The sequence below is a fragment of the Pristiophorus japonicus genome, chromosome 7 (genome assembly GCF_044704955.1).
Source record: "Pristiophorus japonicus isolate sPriJap1 chromosome 7, sPriJap1.hap1, whole genome shotgun sequence".
Lineage (NCBI taxonomy): Eukaryota > Metazoa > Chordata > Chondrichthyes > Pristiophoridae > Pristiophorus > Pristiophorus japonicus.
In genome coordinates, this window is record NC_091983.1 from 49,211,483 (window position 1) to 49,226,428 (window position 14,946).

At 45.0% G+C, this 14,946-nt stretch overlaps 1 protein-coding gene across 1 annotated transcript in view; it reads left to right on the forward strand.

The window, feature by feature from the left end:
* tpo (thyroid peroxidase) overlaps positions 1–14,946 on the forward strand; it is a 128,648-nt gene that overhangs the window by 77,383 nt on the left and 36,319 nt on the right. Inside the window, exons 7-9 of the mRNA XM_070884180.1 lie at positions 689–1,204; positions 4,663–4,921; positions 5,019–5,189. Of these exons, the coding sequence (XP_070740281.1) occupies positions 689–1,204; positions 4,663–4,921; positions 5,019–5,189 (946 nt within the window). The remainder of the gene's footprint in view (positions 1–688; positions 1,205–4,662; positions 4,922–5,018; positions 5,190–14,946) is intronic.

Consider the following 14,946-nt stretch of genomic DNA (forward strand, 5'->3'; position numbering starts at 1 on the left):
GTGCCCATTATAGAAAGGGATATTAAACGCATGTGCAGCGTAGATTCACCAAGATGAAACCAGGCATAATTAACTATACTAATGGAAAGAGAATTGAGATACTGGGCTATTTGAACTGGAGCAGAAAAGGCTAGGAGCTGATTTAATAGGTGTGTTTAAAATTATGAAGGATTTTGATAGGGAAAGAATCTTTCCTCTGAGGAGCGGGAGAGTCAGTAGTCATTAAATTTAAATGGTCACCAAGAGAGTGAGGTAAAAGATAAGGAGAATTTTCTTATGCAGAGAATTTTTGGAGCATGACATGCTTTACCATAATGGGTAGTTAAAACAGAGACATTGCAACTTTTAAAAGAAGCGTCGATAAATATTTGAAGCAGAAGAAGATACAGAAATATGGGGCGAGAGTCGAGCAGTGGGATTAGGTTTGGATTGCTGTAGCAGAGAGCCATCCCAGACAAGATGGGCTGAATGGCCTTCCTCTGTATCATAATTTTTTTATGGTTCTGTCATTATTGCTACTGGGACTAGGTCATTACTGTAGATAGGCACAAGATCTAAAAGGTGATCTGCAAATGTAGACCCACAGTATATGTTAAGACTTCTTTGATTTATTGACTCGAAGTTAGAAAAGAAATCACAATAATGCTGCAATTTTGAACCTTGTCATATTTTAATATTCATCAAACAGGTGCCTCCAAGCGATCCCCGTTCCAGAATCAATGAGTGCATCACATTCTATCGTTCCTCCCCTACATGTGGAACAGGAGGTCAACGAGCTGTCTTTGAAATTCCCTCAAGTCTGAACTCTCGACAACAGATTAATGCAGTAACTTCGTTTATCGATGCCTCCACTGTCTATGGGAGTACTCCAGTTCATGAAATAAAGCTAAGAGATCATTCAAGTAAGGAGGGCCTCCTTCTTACGAACACAAAATACAAGGACGGCAGATATGAACTGTTGCCTTTTGTAGATCAGGTACCATCTCCATGTGTACAAGAGCCTAACATTACTCAGAATGAAAGAGTAGAATGTTTCCTGGCGGGAGAAAGTCGAGCAAATGAAGTTCTTACTCTGGCTTCAATGCACACATTGTGGATGCGTGAGCATAACCGTTTAGCAAAGGCCTTGCACAAGATAAACTTTCACTGGAATTCAGAAACCATATACCAAGAGGCACGCAAAATTATTGGCGCTCTGCATCAGGTTAGTTGGTTCACTATTTCTACATTTTTACGGTGCATGGAAGATATTGGCCCAAAATTCTACAATGTTTAAGGCAGATTCAGGGTGCAATATAAGTGAACAGGGCAGATATTGCGTAGGACCCAGGGATGCTGGATCTCCACCTCGTTTGGGCAACACTAGGGTTTCAGGCGGAAATAGGGCGACCGGATTATTCTTCAGCCCCCTTTCAATCTGACATCAAAAAAAGAGGTGGGACTGGCAGGATGATATCACCCACCAGGGTTCCATTCAATCTCGTCTTTAGTGACCCGAGTTTACTGAATGTCTGCCTGAAGTAGGTATTCAGTACAGCCAGGTAGTGGAAGTAAGGTCCTCCAAGTAAAGGCCATCTTCCTAACAACAGCCGGTCACAAAGCCGATGAAAAGTGGCATTCTTAGAAAGAGACTCAACTTTTCTCCCTCCAAAGGAGTGGCTGATGATGCTGCAAGTTGCAACCCGTTTGCGGGCATCTCAGCTCAACTGAAACTGTCGCGGCCCATCCACTTTATTCTAATTGCTTGAGCTCCCAAATTCCAACAGAGTCGGGCAGGTCGGGGAAGTCTTGCTCTACCATTGGTACGTCGGTGGAACGAGATTCTGCATTTTCATTCCTATTGCATTTGCAACAGAGCATTCCATTTTGTCTTCAGCTTTTTACATTCTTAAAAACCTGATTTTTCCAAATCTGGCTATTCCCAAGGGGTATCATTGTATTTCTGTCACTATTCTATTTGAGGAAAAAGGATGCAAAGTTACCTTTATAATGCTGTTGGTTTCCCTTATATCAGCAGTGCACTGGTGTTAAATGAAACTTGATTATTTAAATATTTGCAGCTGAATAATCAAACAAATGTCCTTTGCTGTCTTAGTTTATTTAGCTAATTAGGACCTGCCGATCTTGGGGTTGGTAAGTAATTAATACAGCCACCTGTTTAATTAATGTTATATTAATTAAAATAGTAATTAATATAATTATTTCATTAAATCTATTCAGGTTCAGATTGTAACAATTAGAAATGGTTATTTTTTCATTAAGGATGTCTGGCATTCCATTCCTTTATAATCAAAGTCCTGCTTTTCAGCCATATGTTGCAAAAAATATTCAGAGACACGGCTCTAGACTTTGCTTGTCGCCCGAATGTAGAACTGGTGTCGTGGATCGGCCGCTCTTTATAGAGCCCGCCCAATTTTAATTTCCATTGAAATCAATAAAAATGCAAAACAGGTGGTTTCTATAACGGAGGGTCGATTTGCAGTGCCAGTTCCAAGCCCGGGAGACAAGCTGAAAATCTACCCCATGAAATTCAAAATGAAGAAAAGCTGTTTCAAAGGAGCTGATTACAAGCAGTAACCTTCAATCTGACTGGCGAGGTCACAAATGCAAAAGTAACAGGGTTGAAAGTGTTCAAACAGATCGGTGGGTTTCTCAACAATGACTTGCATTTGTGCTGTGCCTTTAAAGTACAAAGTGTCCCAAGACACCCGGCAGAGAAATAATAAGGGTAACTGATGCTGCGCCATTGGAGAGAAGTTTGAAATGACAGTTAAAGGCTAAGTCGAAATGGTCGTTAAATAAGGAAAGAGAACTAGAGAGGTGGCGGGTTTAGGAGAGCATTCCAAAGATTGGGGCCGAGGCAACTGAAAACTGTGCCAGCAGTAGTGGGGTGAAGGAAGGGCAGGTTTCACAGGGACCAGAGTCAGAGAACCAAACAACATGGGAGAGGATCTATGGCTGGAGGAGGTTGCAGAGGTAGGGAGGTGCAAGGCCATGGAGATATTTGGAAACACTGGGGAACAGGGAGCCAGTCTAGGTCAACGGCAAGGGGGATGATGGCAAGTGGGACATTGTATGGCAGAGGGTGCAGGAATCAAGCCATTCCATTCAAATATAGCAATACTATTTTTAATTCCTCTTGTTCAAGGATACTGTACAAGATTTGAAGCTTTTCATTTGCTGAATTGCAGGCAGGACAGAAAGCAGTGGGTCAGTGACTCTGTGATAGCATATAGTCAAGTGTAAAGTAAAGGAACCATGTTGTGAGGTGCAATCCAATGCTGACAATGCGAAAGAAGCAGCTTTGTAATTTTTGACATTTTGAAGAGATTAGTAAAGTGTGTAATTACGATAAATTTACTGAGTGTGCATTTAGCTGGTTAATATAATGTTGGATTACACCTCAGCTATAATCTGATAGAAGGTATATTCTACCAAAGACAAGGAGATCACATCGCAGCACGTCATACATTCCAGTAAGCTGAAGTACAATAACACTTAGGTCTCACTACATTTATCTAGATTTTGGGGAGGTAAAAGTGCACTCTGAGGCATCGAGGACGTGAGGTCCACACACAGAAGTAGTCAGTGATGCTGAATCCAGAGAAATATCTGATGTAAAGGCCTAAAAAACATAATATTCACACAGAATGTATAAGAGCTGTACTATGTCAGATGAGGACTTAATGATGTAGCCGCATATCCCACCCTATTCTCACCCAATACTAGTTTCACCCATTTAAAAGATCAGGAAAGGTCAGGAAGGGACCTCTTAAAACTACACAATTTGTTTTTCAGCCACTCCATAGAAATATATATGAATTGCTTTTTCAATGCTTCCCTATCACAGATTTCACGCAACCGAATAAAGGACATCAAAGCAGCAGTCCCAAGGAGATGAGCTAGTACCAGGGTAACTGCTCATTTCCACTATTATGTCAACAAACATATCGACAGACCTGGAACACATACGTCACAATAACATAGGAAAGATGCCTCTACAGGCTCACGCTCTGCATAGAGCAAGTTATAGAGCATTGCCACTTACTGCAGCTCAACAACCAGCCATGAAATGGAACAGCTAGCGGCAGGCAAGCAAATTGTCTGAGACTGCAGATATTCCCAATCCTAGCCTAGACAGAAAGAATTAAATAATTTGCATGTATATTGCGCCTTTAATGATCTCAAGAAGTCCCAAAGTGCTTCACAGCTAATGAAGTAATTTTTGAAATGGAGGTCGCTGTTGTAACGTAGGGAAGTGCGGCAGCCAATTTGCATACAGCAAGGTCCCACAAACAGTAATGAGATAAATGATCAAAGACATATATAAACTTCAGACCTGTGTGCTGCAACAGTATGAACCCAACTTGGCAGCCAACATGACAAAGTCCCACGAACGGTTTTGGAGCGGACTATTCCTGTTGTTGAAAACATTTCAATGAAGCTTCACAGGCTCTGTCATTACCAGCTGCTGTGTAGTATTTGAAAGCTAACTGGCCATTGACAAGTGCAATATTTGCAATTGCATGTCTTGTAATAACAAATCCTTCCTGGGATGATGTTCTTAACCTTTCTGATTCAAGAATGATGTCCATGACTCTGTCTAGTTCCATCATTCGTCCGTTAGTTACTCACAGGATGATTTTGCTGTATTTGTTGTAGATTATAACAATGAGAGACTACATTCCTAAAATCCTTGGTTCCCAAGCTTTTGATCAGCTTATTGGAAAATATGATGGATATGATGAGACGCTGAATCCCACATTGTCCAATGTGTTCGCAACCGCAGCTTTTCGTTTCGGTCATGCGACTATCAGCCCTCAGATCCAAAGACTTGACGAAAATTATCAGGAACATCACATGTACCCGAGCATAAATCTGCACAAGACCTTTTTCAGTCCGTGGAGAATTATTAAAGAAGGTGAATATCTGAGTTGGTGATACAAGGCCGAACACAATAACACATCGTGCTTATTACAGGCTGCGCACTAACTCAATATTTCCGTTGTGTTTGGTAGGTGGTTTAGACCCCTTGTTCAGAGGGCTTCTGGCAAGGCCAGCAAAACTCCAAACAGCGGATCAAATGATGATTGAAGAACTGACAGAGAAACTATTTACTCTGACAAATGCTGTAGCACTGGATCTAGCATCACTAAACCTGCAGCGAGGGCGTGACCATGGACTTCCTGGTAAATGGAATCCCTGAGCAGTTGCAACCTGCAAATATGATTAATATTTATGTCTGTAATTTTTAAGTCCGGTCAGCAACGAATCAGCAGCCAATTAGTAACCTAAAATGCAACAGAGGGGCTTATTTTTCAACTGGCACTACTCCGATACAAATGCTCTGTAGGCTCAAGCTAAATTATTCAATGTGCTTTGTTTATTGCAGGCATTCATCTGTTTATGTTAAATGGGTTAAGGCCTCCATTTTAAAAAAAGCATTCCAGAGGAAGTTGGTATGAATGCATTAACCATTTATATGGGAACAACTCAGTTGGAAAATAAACTTCTCTGGGGTGATTTTTGTGTCTCTATGACCCTATTTGCACTTAAAAGCGAGGTGGCAGCAAGACCAAAATAATGCTTATAGTTAAAGTGGCAACTTCCAAATGTCCATTCCGATTTACAGGCTGACCTGGATGGTGCGGATCGGAGCTCTCAGAGCAAACAGGCAGGAGCCTCCTAAATATATGCTAATCATAAAATCATGGCATGATACAGTACAGAGGAGGTCATTCGGCCCATCACGCCTGTGCCGACTCTTTGAAAGAGCTGTCCAATTATTCAAATTTCTCTGCCCTTTCCCCATAGCCCTGCAAATTATTCCCCAATATTTATCCAATTACATTTTGAAAGTTATTATTGAATCTGCTTTCCTACACTACAACAGAGGCTACTGTTGTGTTCCTAACACAGATGAGACTGCACACAGGGAGGTTAAAGTAACAGTGACCTCAGTCTTTATTAAGACACTCCAGTGTGAGTAACAGGTCTTAGGGTTATATACAGTGCTCCCAAGGAATGCTGGGATCCCTTGGGACTTCAGGGGATGCGCTCCTTGGTGGCAGAACATGGGAGTGCATGCTTTACAGATACACAACATCACTCCCCCCGCAAAGTCAAAGTGAAAACTATTTACAAGGTGAGGCAGTCGGGAGCCTTTCTTTCCCTGGTGGACCGCCTTGGTACAAATGTCTGTTCTGGTGTGATGGCTGTGCCCTCGCTGGGCTGGCGTGTTGTTGGCCCTGCAGGGCTGCTGGGTGAGCTTGGCCTTGCTGGGCTGTTGGGCGTGATGGGTTTGATGTCCTGGTCCGGTGTGGTATCGTTGATCCTTTGGATGTGTGTTGTGGGCTCGAAAAAGATGATGTCTGCTGTGGGTTGGTCAGGGCAGTCTGTGAACTGCAGCCTCATTTGGTCCAGGTGCTTTCTGCAAATTTGTCCATTGTCTAGTTTGAATACAAACACCCTACTCCCTTCTTTAGCTATCACCGTGCCCGCGATCCACTTGATACCATGTCCATAGTTTAGCATATACACACGGTCATTCAGATCAATTTCCTGTGACACAGTGGCGCGACCTTAGTTTACATTTTGTTGCTGCCGCCTGATCATGCAGGTTGGGGTGAACCAGCGAGAGTCTGGTTTTAAGTGTCCTTTTCATGAGTAGCTCAGCCGGGTGCACCCCTGTGAGCGAGTGGGGTCTCGTGCGGTAGCTGAGCAGTACTCAGGACAAGCAGGTTTGGAGTGAGCCTTCTGTGACTCGTTTGAGGCTCTGTTTGATTGTTTAGAAACATAGAAACATAGAAAATAGGTGCAGGAGTAGGCCATTCGGCCCTTCGAGCCTGCACCGCCACTCAATTTGTTCATGGCTGAACATGCAACTGCAGTACCCCATTCCTGTTTTCTCGCCATACCCCTTGATCCCCCTAGTAGTAAAGACTACATCTAACTCCTTTTTGAATATATTTAGTGAATTGGGCTCAACAACTTCCTGTGGTAGAGAATTCCACAGGTTCACCACTCTCTGGGTGAAGAGGTTTCTCCTCATCTCGGTCCTAAATGGCTTACCCCTTATCCTTAGACTGTGACCCCTGGCTCTGGACTTCCCCAACATTGGGAACATTTCTCCTGCATCTAACATGTCTAAACCCATCAGAATTTTAAATGTTTCTATGAGATCCCCTCTCATTCTTCTGAACTCCAGTGAATACAAGCCCAGTTGATCCAGTCTTTCTTCATATGTCAGTCCTGCAATCCCGGGAATCAGTCTGGTGAACCTTCGCCGCACTCCCGCAATAGCAAGAATGTCCTTCCTCATGTTAGGAGACCAAAACTGTACACAATACTCCAGGTGTGGCCTCACCAAGGCCCTGTACAACTGTAGCAACACCTCCCTGCCTCTGTACTCAAATCCCCTTGCTATGAAGGCCAACATGCCATTTGCTTTCTTAACCGCCTGCTGTACCTGCATGCCAACCTTCAATGACTGATGTACCATGACACCCAGATCTCGTTGCACCTCCCCTTTTCCTAATCTGTCACCATTCAGATAATAGTCTGTCTCTCTGTTTTTACCACCAAAGTGGACAACCTCACATTTATCCACATTATACTTCATCTGCCATGCATTTGCCCACTCACCTAACCTATCCAAGTCACTCTGCAGCCTCATAGCATCCTCCTCGCAGCTCACACTGCCACCCAACTTAGTGTCACCTGCAAATTTGGAGATACTACATTTAATCCCCTCGTCTAAATCATGAATGTACAATGTAAACAGCTGGGGCCCCAGCACAGAACCTTGAGGTACCCCACTAGTCACTGCCTACCATTCTGAAAAGTACCCATTTACTCCTACTCTTTGCTTCCTGTCTGCCAACCAGTTCTCAATTCATGTCAGCACACTACCTCCAATCCCATGTGCTATAACTTTGTACATTAATCTCTTGTGCAGGACCTTGTCGAAACCCTTCTGATAGTCCAAATACACCACATCAACTGGTTCTCCCTTGTCCACTCTACTGGAAACAGCCTCAAAAAATTCCAGAAGATCTTTTGTCAAGCATGATTTCCCTTTCATAAATCCATGCTGACTTGGACCTATCATGTCACCTCTTTCCAAATGCATCCTTAATAATTGATTCCATCATTTTACTCACTACCGATGTCAGGCTGACCAGTCTATAATTCTCTGTTTTCTCTCTCCCTCCTTTTTTAAAAAGTGGGGTTACATTGGCTACCCTCCACTCCATAGGAACTGATCCAGAGTCTATGGAATGTTGGAAAATGACTGTCAATGCATCCGCTATTTCCAAGGCCATCTCCTGAAGTACTCTGGGATGCAGTCCACCAGGCCCTGGGGATTTATCGGCCTTCAATCCCATCAATTTCCCCAACACAATTTCCAGACGAATAAGGATTTCCCTCAGTCCCTCCTTCTTACTAGACCCTCTGACCCCTTTTATATCCGGAAGGTTGTTTGTGTCCTCCTTAGTGAATACCGAACCAAAGTACTTGTTCAATTGGTCTGCCATTTCTTTGTTCCCCGTTAAGCCTTCCCCTGATTCTGATTGCAGGGGACCTATGTTTGTCTTTACTAACCTTTTTCTCTTTACATATCTGTAGAAGCTTTTGCAGTCCGTCTTAATGTTCCCTGCAAGCTTCCTCTCGTACTCTATTTTCCCTGGCCTAGTCAAATCTTTTGTCCTCCTCTGCTGCGTTCTAAATTTCTCCCTGTCCCCGGGTTTGCTGCTATTTCTGGCCAATTTGTATACCACCTCCTTGGCTTTAATACTATCCCTGATTTCCGTTCATAGCCACGGTTGGGCACCTTCCCTTTTTTATTTTTACGCCAGACAGGGATGTACAATTGTTGTAGTTCATCCATGCGGTCTCTAAATATCTGCCATTGCCCATCCACAGTCAACCCCTTAAGTATCATTCGCCAATCTATCCTAGCCAATTCATGCCTCATACCTTCAAAGTTACCCTTCTTTAAGTTCTGGACCATGGTCTCTGAATTAACTGTTTTATTCTCCATCCTAATGTAGAATTCCACCATAAGAGATTAATGTACAAAGTTAAAGCACATGGGATTGGGGGTAGTGTGCTAACGTGGATTGAGAACTGGTTGTCAGACAGGAAGCAAAGAGTAGGAGTAAATGGGTACTTTTCAGAATGGCAGGCAGTGACTAGTGGGGTACCGCAAGGTTCTGTGCTGGGGCCCCAGCTGTTTACATTGTACATTAATGATTTAGACGAGGGGATTAAATGTAGTATCTCCAAATTTGCAGATGACACTAAATTGGGTGGCAGTGTGAGCTGCGAGGAGGATGCTATGAGGCTGCAGAGTGACTTGGATAGGTTAGGTGAGTGGGCAAATGCATGGCAGATGAAGTATAATGTGGATAAATGTGAGGTTATCCACTTTGGTGGTAAAAACAGAGAGACAGACTATTATCTGAATGGTGACAGATTAGGAAAAGGGGAAGTGCAACGAGACCTGGGTGTCATGGTACATCAGTCATTGAAGGTTGGCATGCAGGTACAGCAGGCGGTTAAGAAAGAAAATGGCATGTTGGCCTTCATAGCAAGGGGATTTGAGTACAGGAGCAGGGAGGTGTTACTACAGTTGTACAGGGCCTTGGTGAGGCTACACCTGGAGTATTGTGTACAGTTTTGATCTCCTAACTTGAGGAAGGACATTCTTGCTATTGAGGGAGTGCAGCGAAGATTCACCAGACTGATTCCCGGGATGGTGGGACTGACCTATCAAGAAAGACTGGATCAACTGGGCTTGTATTCACTGGAGTTCAGAAGAATGAGAGGGGACCTCATAGAAACGTTTAAAATTCTGACGGGTTTAGACAGGTTAGATGCAGGAAGAATGTTCCCAATGTTGGGGAAGTCCAGAACCAGAGGTCACAGTCTAAGGATAAGGGGTAAGCCATTTAGGACCGAGATGAGGAGAAACTTCTTCACCCCGAGAGTGGTGAACCTGTGGAATTCTCTACCACAGAAAGTAGTTGAGGCCAATTCACTAAATATATTCAAAAGGGAGTTAGATGAAGTCCCTACTACTCGGGGGATCAAGGGGTATGGCGAGGAAGCAGGAAGGGGGTACTGAAGTGCATGTTCAGCCATGAACTCATTGAATGGCGGTGCAGGCTAGAGGGGCTGAATGGCCTACTCCTGCACCTATTTTCTATGTTTCTATGTTTCTATTATGGTCACTCTTCCTCAAGGGGCCTTGCACAACAAGATTGCTAATTAATCCTCTCTCATTACACAACACCCAGTCTAAGGTGGCCTACCCCTTAGTTGGTTCCTCGACATATTGGTCTCGAAAACCATCCCTTATGCACTCCAGGAAATCCTCCTCCACCGTATTGCTTCCAGTTTGGTTAGCCCAAACTATATGCATATTAAAGTCATCCATGATAACTGCTGCACCTTTATTGCATGCACCCCTAATTTCCTGTTTGATACCCTCCCCAACATCACTACTATTGTTTGGAGGTCTGTACACAACTCCCACTAATGTTTTTTGCCCTTTGGTGTTCTACAGCTCTACCCATATAGATTCCACATCATCCAAACTAATGTCCTTCCTTACTATTGTATTAATCTCCTCTTTAACCAGCAATGCTACCCCACCTCCTTTTCCTTTTATTCTATCCTTCCTGAATGTTGAATACCCTTGGATGTTGAGTTCTCAGCCCTGATCATCCTGGAGCCACGTTTCTGTCATCCCAATCGCATCATATCTGTTGACATCTATTTGCACAGTTAATTCATCCATCTTATTACGGACACTCCTTGCATTAAGACACAAAGTCTTCAGGCTTGTTTTTTTAACACCCTTTGTCCTTTTAGAATTATGATGTAGTATGGCCCTTTTTGTTTCTTGCCTTTGTTTACTCAGCCTTCCACTATTGCTTTTTACCTTTCTACCATCTGTTTCTGACTCCATATTACTTCACTCTGTCTCGCTGCATAGGTTCCCATCCCCCTGCCATATTAGTTTAAACACTCCCGAACTGCATTCGCAAATGTTACCCCCAGGACATCAGTTCCAGTCCTGCCCAAGTGCAGACCGTCCCTCTTGTACAGGTCCCACTTCCCCCAAAATTGGTTCCCATGTCCCAGGAATTTGAATCCCTCCCTCTTGCACCACTGCTCAAGCCACGTATTTATTCTAACTATCCTGCTCCCTCTACTCTGATTAGCATGTAGCACTGGTAGCAATCCAAAGATTACTACCTTTGATATCCTACTTTTTAATTTAACTCCTAGCTCCCTAAATTCAGCTTGTAGGACCTATTCCCGCTTCTTACCTATATCGTTGGTACCTACACGTACCACGACAACTGGCTGTTCACCCTCCCTCTCCAGAATGCTCTGCAGCCACTCCGAGACATCCTTGACCCTTGCATCAGGGAGGCAACATACCATTCTGGAGTCTCGGTTGCGGCCGCAGAAACTCTTATCTATTCCCCTTACAATAGCGTCCCCTATCACTCTAGCTCTCCCACGCTTTTTCCCGCCCTTCTGTGCAGCAGAGCCACCCATGGTGCCATGAACCTGGCTGCTGGTGCCTTCCCCTGGTAAGTCATCTCCCCCCAACAGTATCCAAAACGGTATATCTGTTTTGGAGGGAGATGAACACAGGGGACTCCTGCACTACCTTCCTGCTCTTGCCTTGTCTCTTGGTCACCCATTCACTATCTGTCCTAACCTTTACCTGCGGTGTGATCAACTCACTAAATGTGCTATCCACAGCATTCTCAGCATCGCGCATGCTCCAGAGTGAGTCCATCCGCAGCTCCAGTGCCGTCATGCAGTCTGTCAGGAGCTGCAGCTGGACACACTTCCCGCACACATAGTAGTCAGGGACACTGGAAGTGTCTCTGATTTCCCACATTGCACAGGAGGAGCATGACACAGGTCTGAGCTCTCCTGCCATGAATTAACCCTTAAATTAATTTACTTACTAAAATTTACTTAAACACCAAACAGATACTAGTAGTTTGCTGCCAATTAAACCAATCTAAAAGTCAGTCTAAAGGAGAGTTATACTTACCAGTCGAACAGCCAACCACTTACCAGCTTGGCTGTGATGTCACCTCTCGATTTCGCACCCCTCTATCTTTGTCTGCAGCTGGTTGGGCAGGTCTCTGGGCCTCTGTCTCCTACTCTAGAACTCCTTATCAGCTGCTCTAGTGTCAGCACTGGTAGGAAAAACAAGACAAAACAGCACCTGCCACCCCCACTTGCTCGAACTCACCCACTTACCAAACTCATGAATGCCACTCTTTGCTGCTGCACGAGCTGCCTCTTTTTATCGAGGTCAGATGACTCACTACTGGTCAGTCATTTACAGAACTGGTTTTAACTAGCTGCTAATTGCCTCCTACTGGAGAGTTACCTTGTTTTTCTCTCCCTAAACCTGAAAGATTCCCAACTATTTAACTTTTCCCCTTTAAATTAAACTGCTACTTACTTAGAAGCTACTGGCAATTGCCACTAACAATTTATTCCAGCCTCCAAATGGTTTAAAGAGAATAACCCACTCTGCCTGCCCATTGGAGGCTAGTTTAAACGGGGCCGAGGTGACATGTTTGATCCCATTGCGGGTCATGAATTCTTTAAATTCTTTAAATTCGGCACTGATGAAACATGGCCCGTTGTCACTGACCAGTATGTCAGGCAGGCCGTGGGTGGCAAACATGGCCCTCTGGCTTTCAATGGTGGCGGTGGCGGTGCTTCCCGACATTATTTCACATTCAATCCATTTTGAAAAAGCATCCACCACCACCAGGAACATTTTACCGAGAAACGGGCCTGCACAGTCGACATGGATCCTCGACCATGATCTGGAGGGCCAGGACCACAAACTTAGTGGTGCCTCTCTGGGCGCGTTGCTCAACTGAGCACATATGCTGCATTGCCGTACACATGACTCTAAGTCAGAGTCGATACCGGGCCACCACACGTGGGATCTGGCTATCGCTTTCATTATTACTATAGCCGGGAGTGTGCTGTGGAGATCCAAGATGAACGTCTCCCTGCCCTTTTTGGGTAGCACTACGCAGTTACCCCACAACAGGCAGTCTGCCTGAATGGACAGCTCATTCTTTCGCCGCTGGAACGGTTTGATTAGCTCTTGCATTTCAAAAGGGATGCTGGCCCAGCTCCCATGCAGTGCACAGTTTTTTACTAGGGACAGTAGAGGATCTTGGCTGGTCCAAGTCCTAATCTGGCGGGCTGTTACAGGTGATTTATCATTTTCAAACACTTTCATGACCATCAACAAGTCTGCGGGCTGCGCCACCATCAATAAGTTTGCAGGCTGCGCCATTTCCACCCCCATGGACTGCCTGCTGAGGGAAGGCATCATCTCGCCAGTTGAATTCAGTGACTGGGCGAGCCTGATCGTGCCGGTGCTCAAGGCGGATGGGTCGGTCAGGATATGTGGCGATTAAAAGGCCACCATCAATCAGGTGTCACTCCAAGACCAGTACCCATTACCGAGAGCGGAGGGCCTCCTTGCGACAAACTTTTTTCAAAACTGGTGGCAAACTTTTTTCAAAACTGGACCTAACCTCAGCTTACATGACCCAGGAGCTGGGGAGTGAGTCGAAGAAGCTGACCACCATCACGACACACAGTATAACAGATGTCCGTTCAGGATTCGTTTAGCAGCCGTGATCTTTCAGCGAAATATGGAAAGCTTCCTCAAGTCGATTCCAAGGACGGTGGTTTTTCAAGACGACATCCTCATCACGGGTTGCGATACTGAAGAACACCTCCACAACCTGGAGGAGGTGCTACACAGACTGGACCGGGTAGGTCTGCAACTGAAAAAGGCGAAGTGCGTCTTCTTAGCTCCAGAGGTAGAATTCCTGGGGAGGAGGGTAGCAGCAGACGGGATCAGACCTACTGTGTCCAAAATTGAAGCGATCCAGAGAGCAACCAGACCCTGTAACACGACGGAGCTGTGTTCGTTCCTGGGGCTCCTGAACTATTTTGGCAACTTTCTTCGCAAATTGAGCACGCTGTTAGAGCAGCTACACATGCTCCTATGCAGAGGTAACGATTGGGTCTGGGGGGACAGCCAGGAAAGGGCTTTTGATAGAGCATGCAATTTGTTATGCTCCAACAAACTGTTAACGTTATATGACCAGTGTAAGAAACTAGTTTTAACATGTGATGCATTGCCCTATGGGGTCGGGTGTGTGTTGCAGCATGTGAATGCCAATGGTCAGTTACACCCGGTAGCTTATGCCTCCAGAAGTCTGTCCCAGGCAGAAAGGGACTACGGAATGGTAGAAAAGGAAGCGCTAGCATGTGTATATGCAGTAAAAAAAATGCACCAGTACCTGTTTGGCAGGAAATTTGAGCTGGAGACGGATCACAAACCCCTAACGTCCCTTTTGGCCGACAACAAGGCCATAAATATGAATGCATCGGCCTGCATACAGAGGTGGGCACTTATGTTAGCCGCCTATGACTACACAATTCGGCACAAACCGGGCACTGAAAACTGCCGATGCACTCAGCAGGCTCCCACTACTCACCACTGAGGGGGGCAGCTGAGCATGATGTTGAGATGGTCATGGCTGTTGAAGCTTTCGAAAGCGAAGGCTCACCTGTGACAGCCCGTCAGATTAAAGTCTGAACAAAAAAAGACCCGCTACTGTCTTTAGTTAAGAAATGTGTCCTGAATGGGGACTGGGCAGCCACGTACGGGGCATGCCCTGAGGAGTTTAAACCGTTTCATAGGCGCAAGGATGAACTCTCCATTCGGGCCGATTGCCTGCTGTGGGGAAACCGAGTAGTCATGCCCCAGAACGGCAGAGAGGTGTTTATCAGAGAACTTCACAATGAGCACCCAGGCATTGTCATGATGAAGGCAATTGCCAGGTCACATGTTTGGTGGCC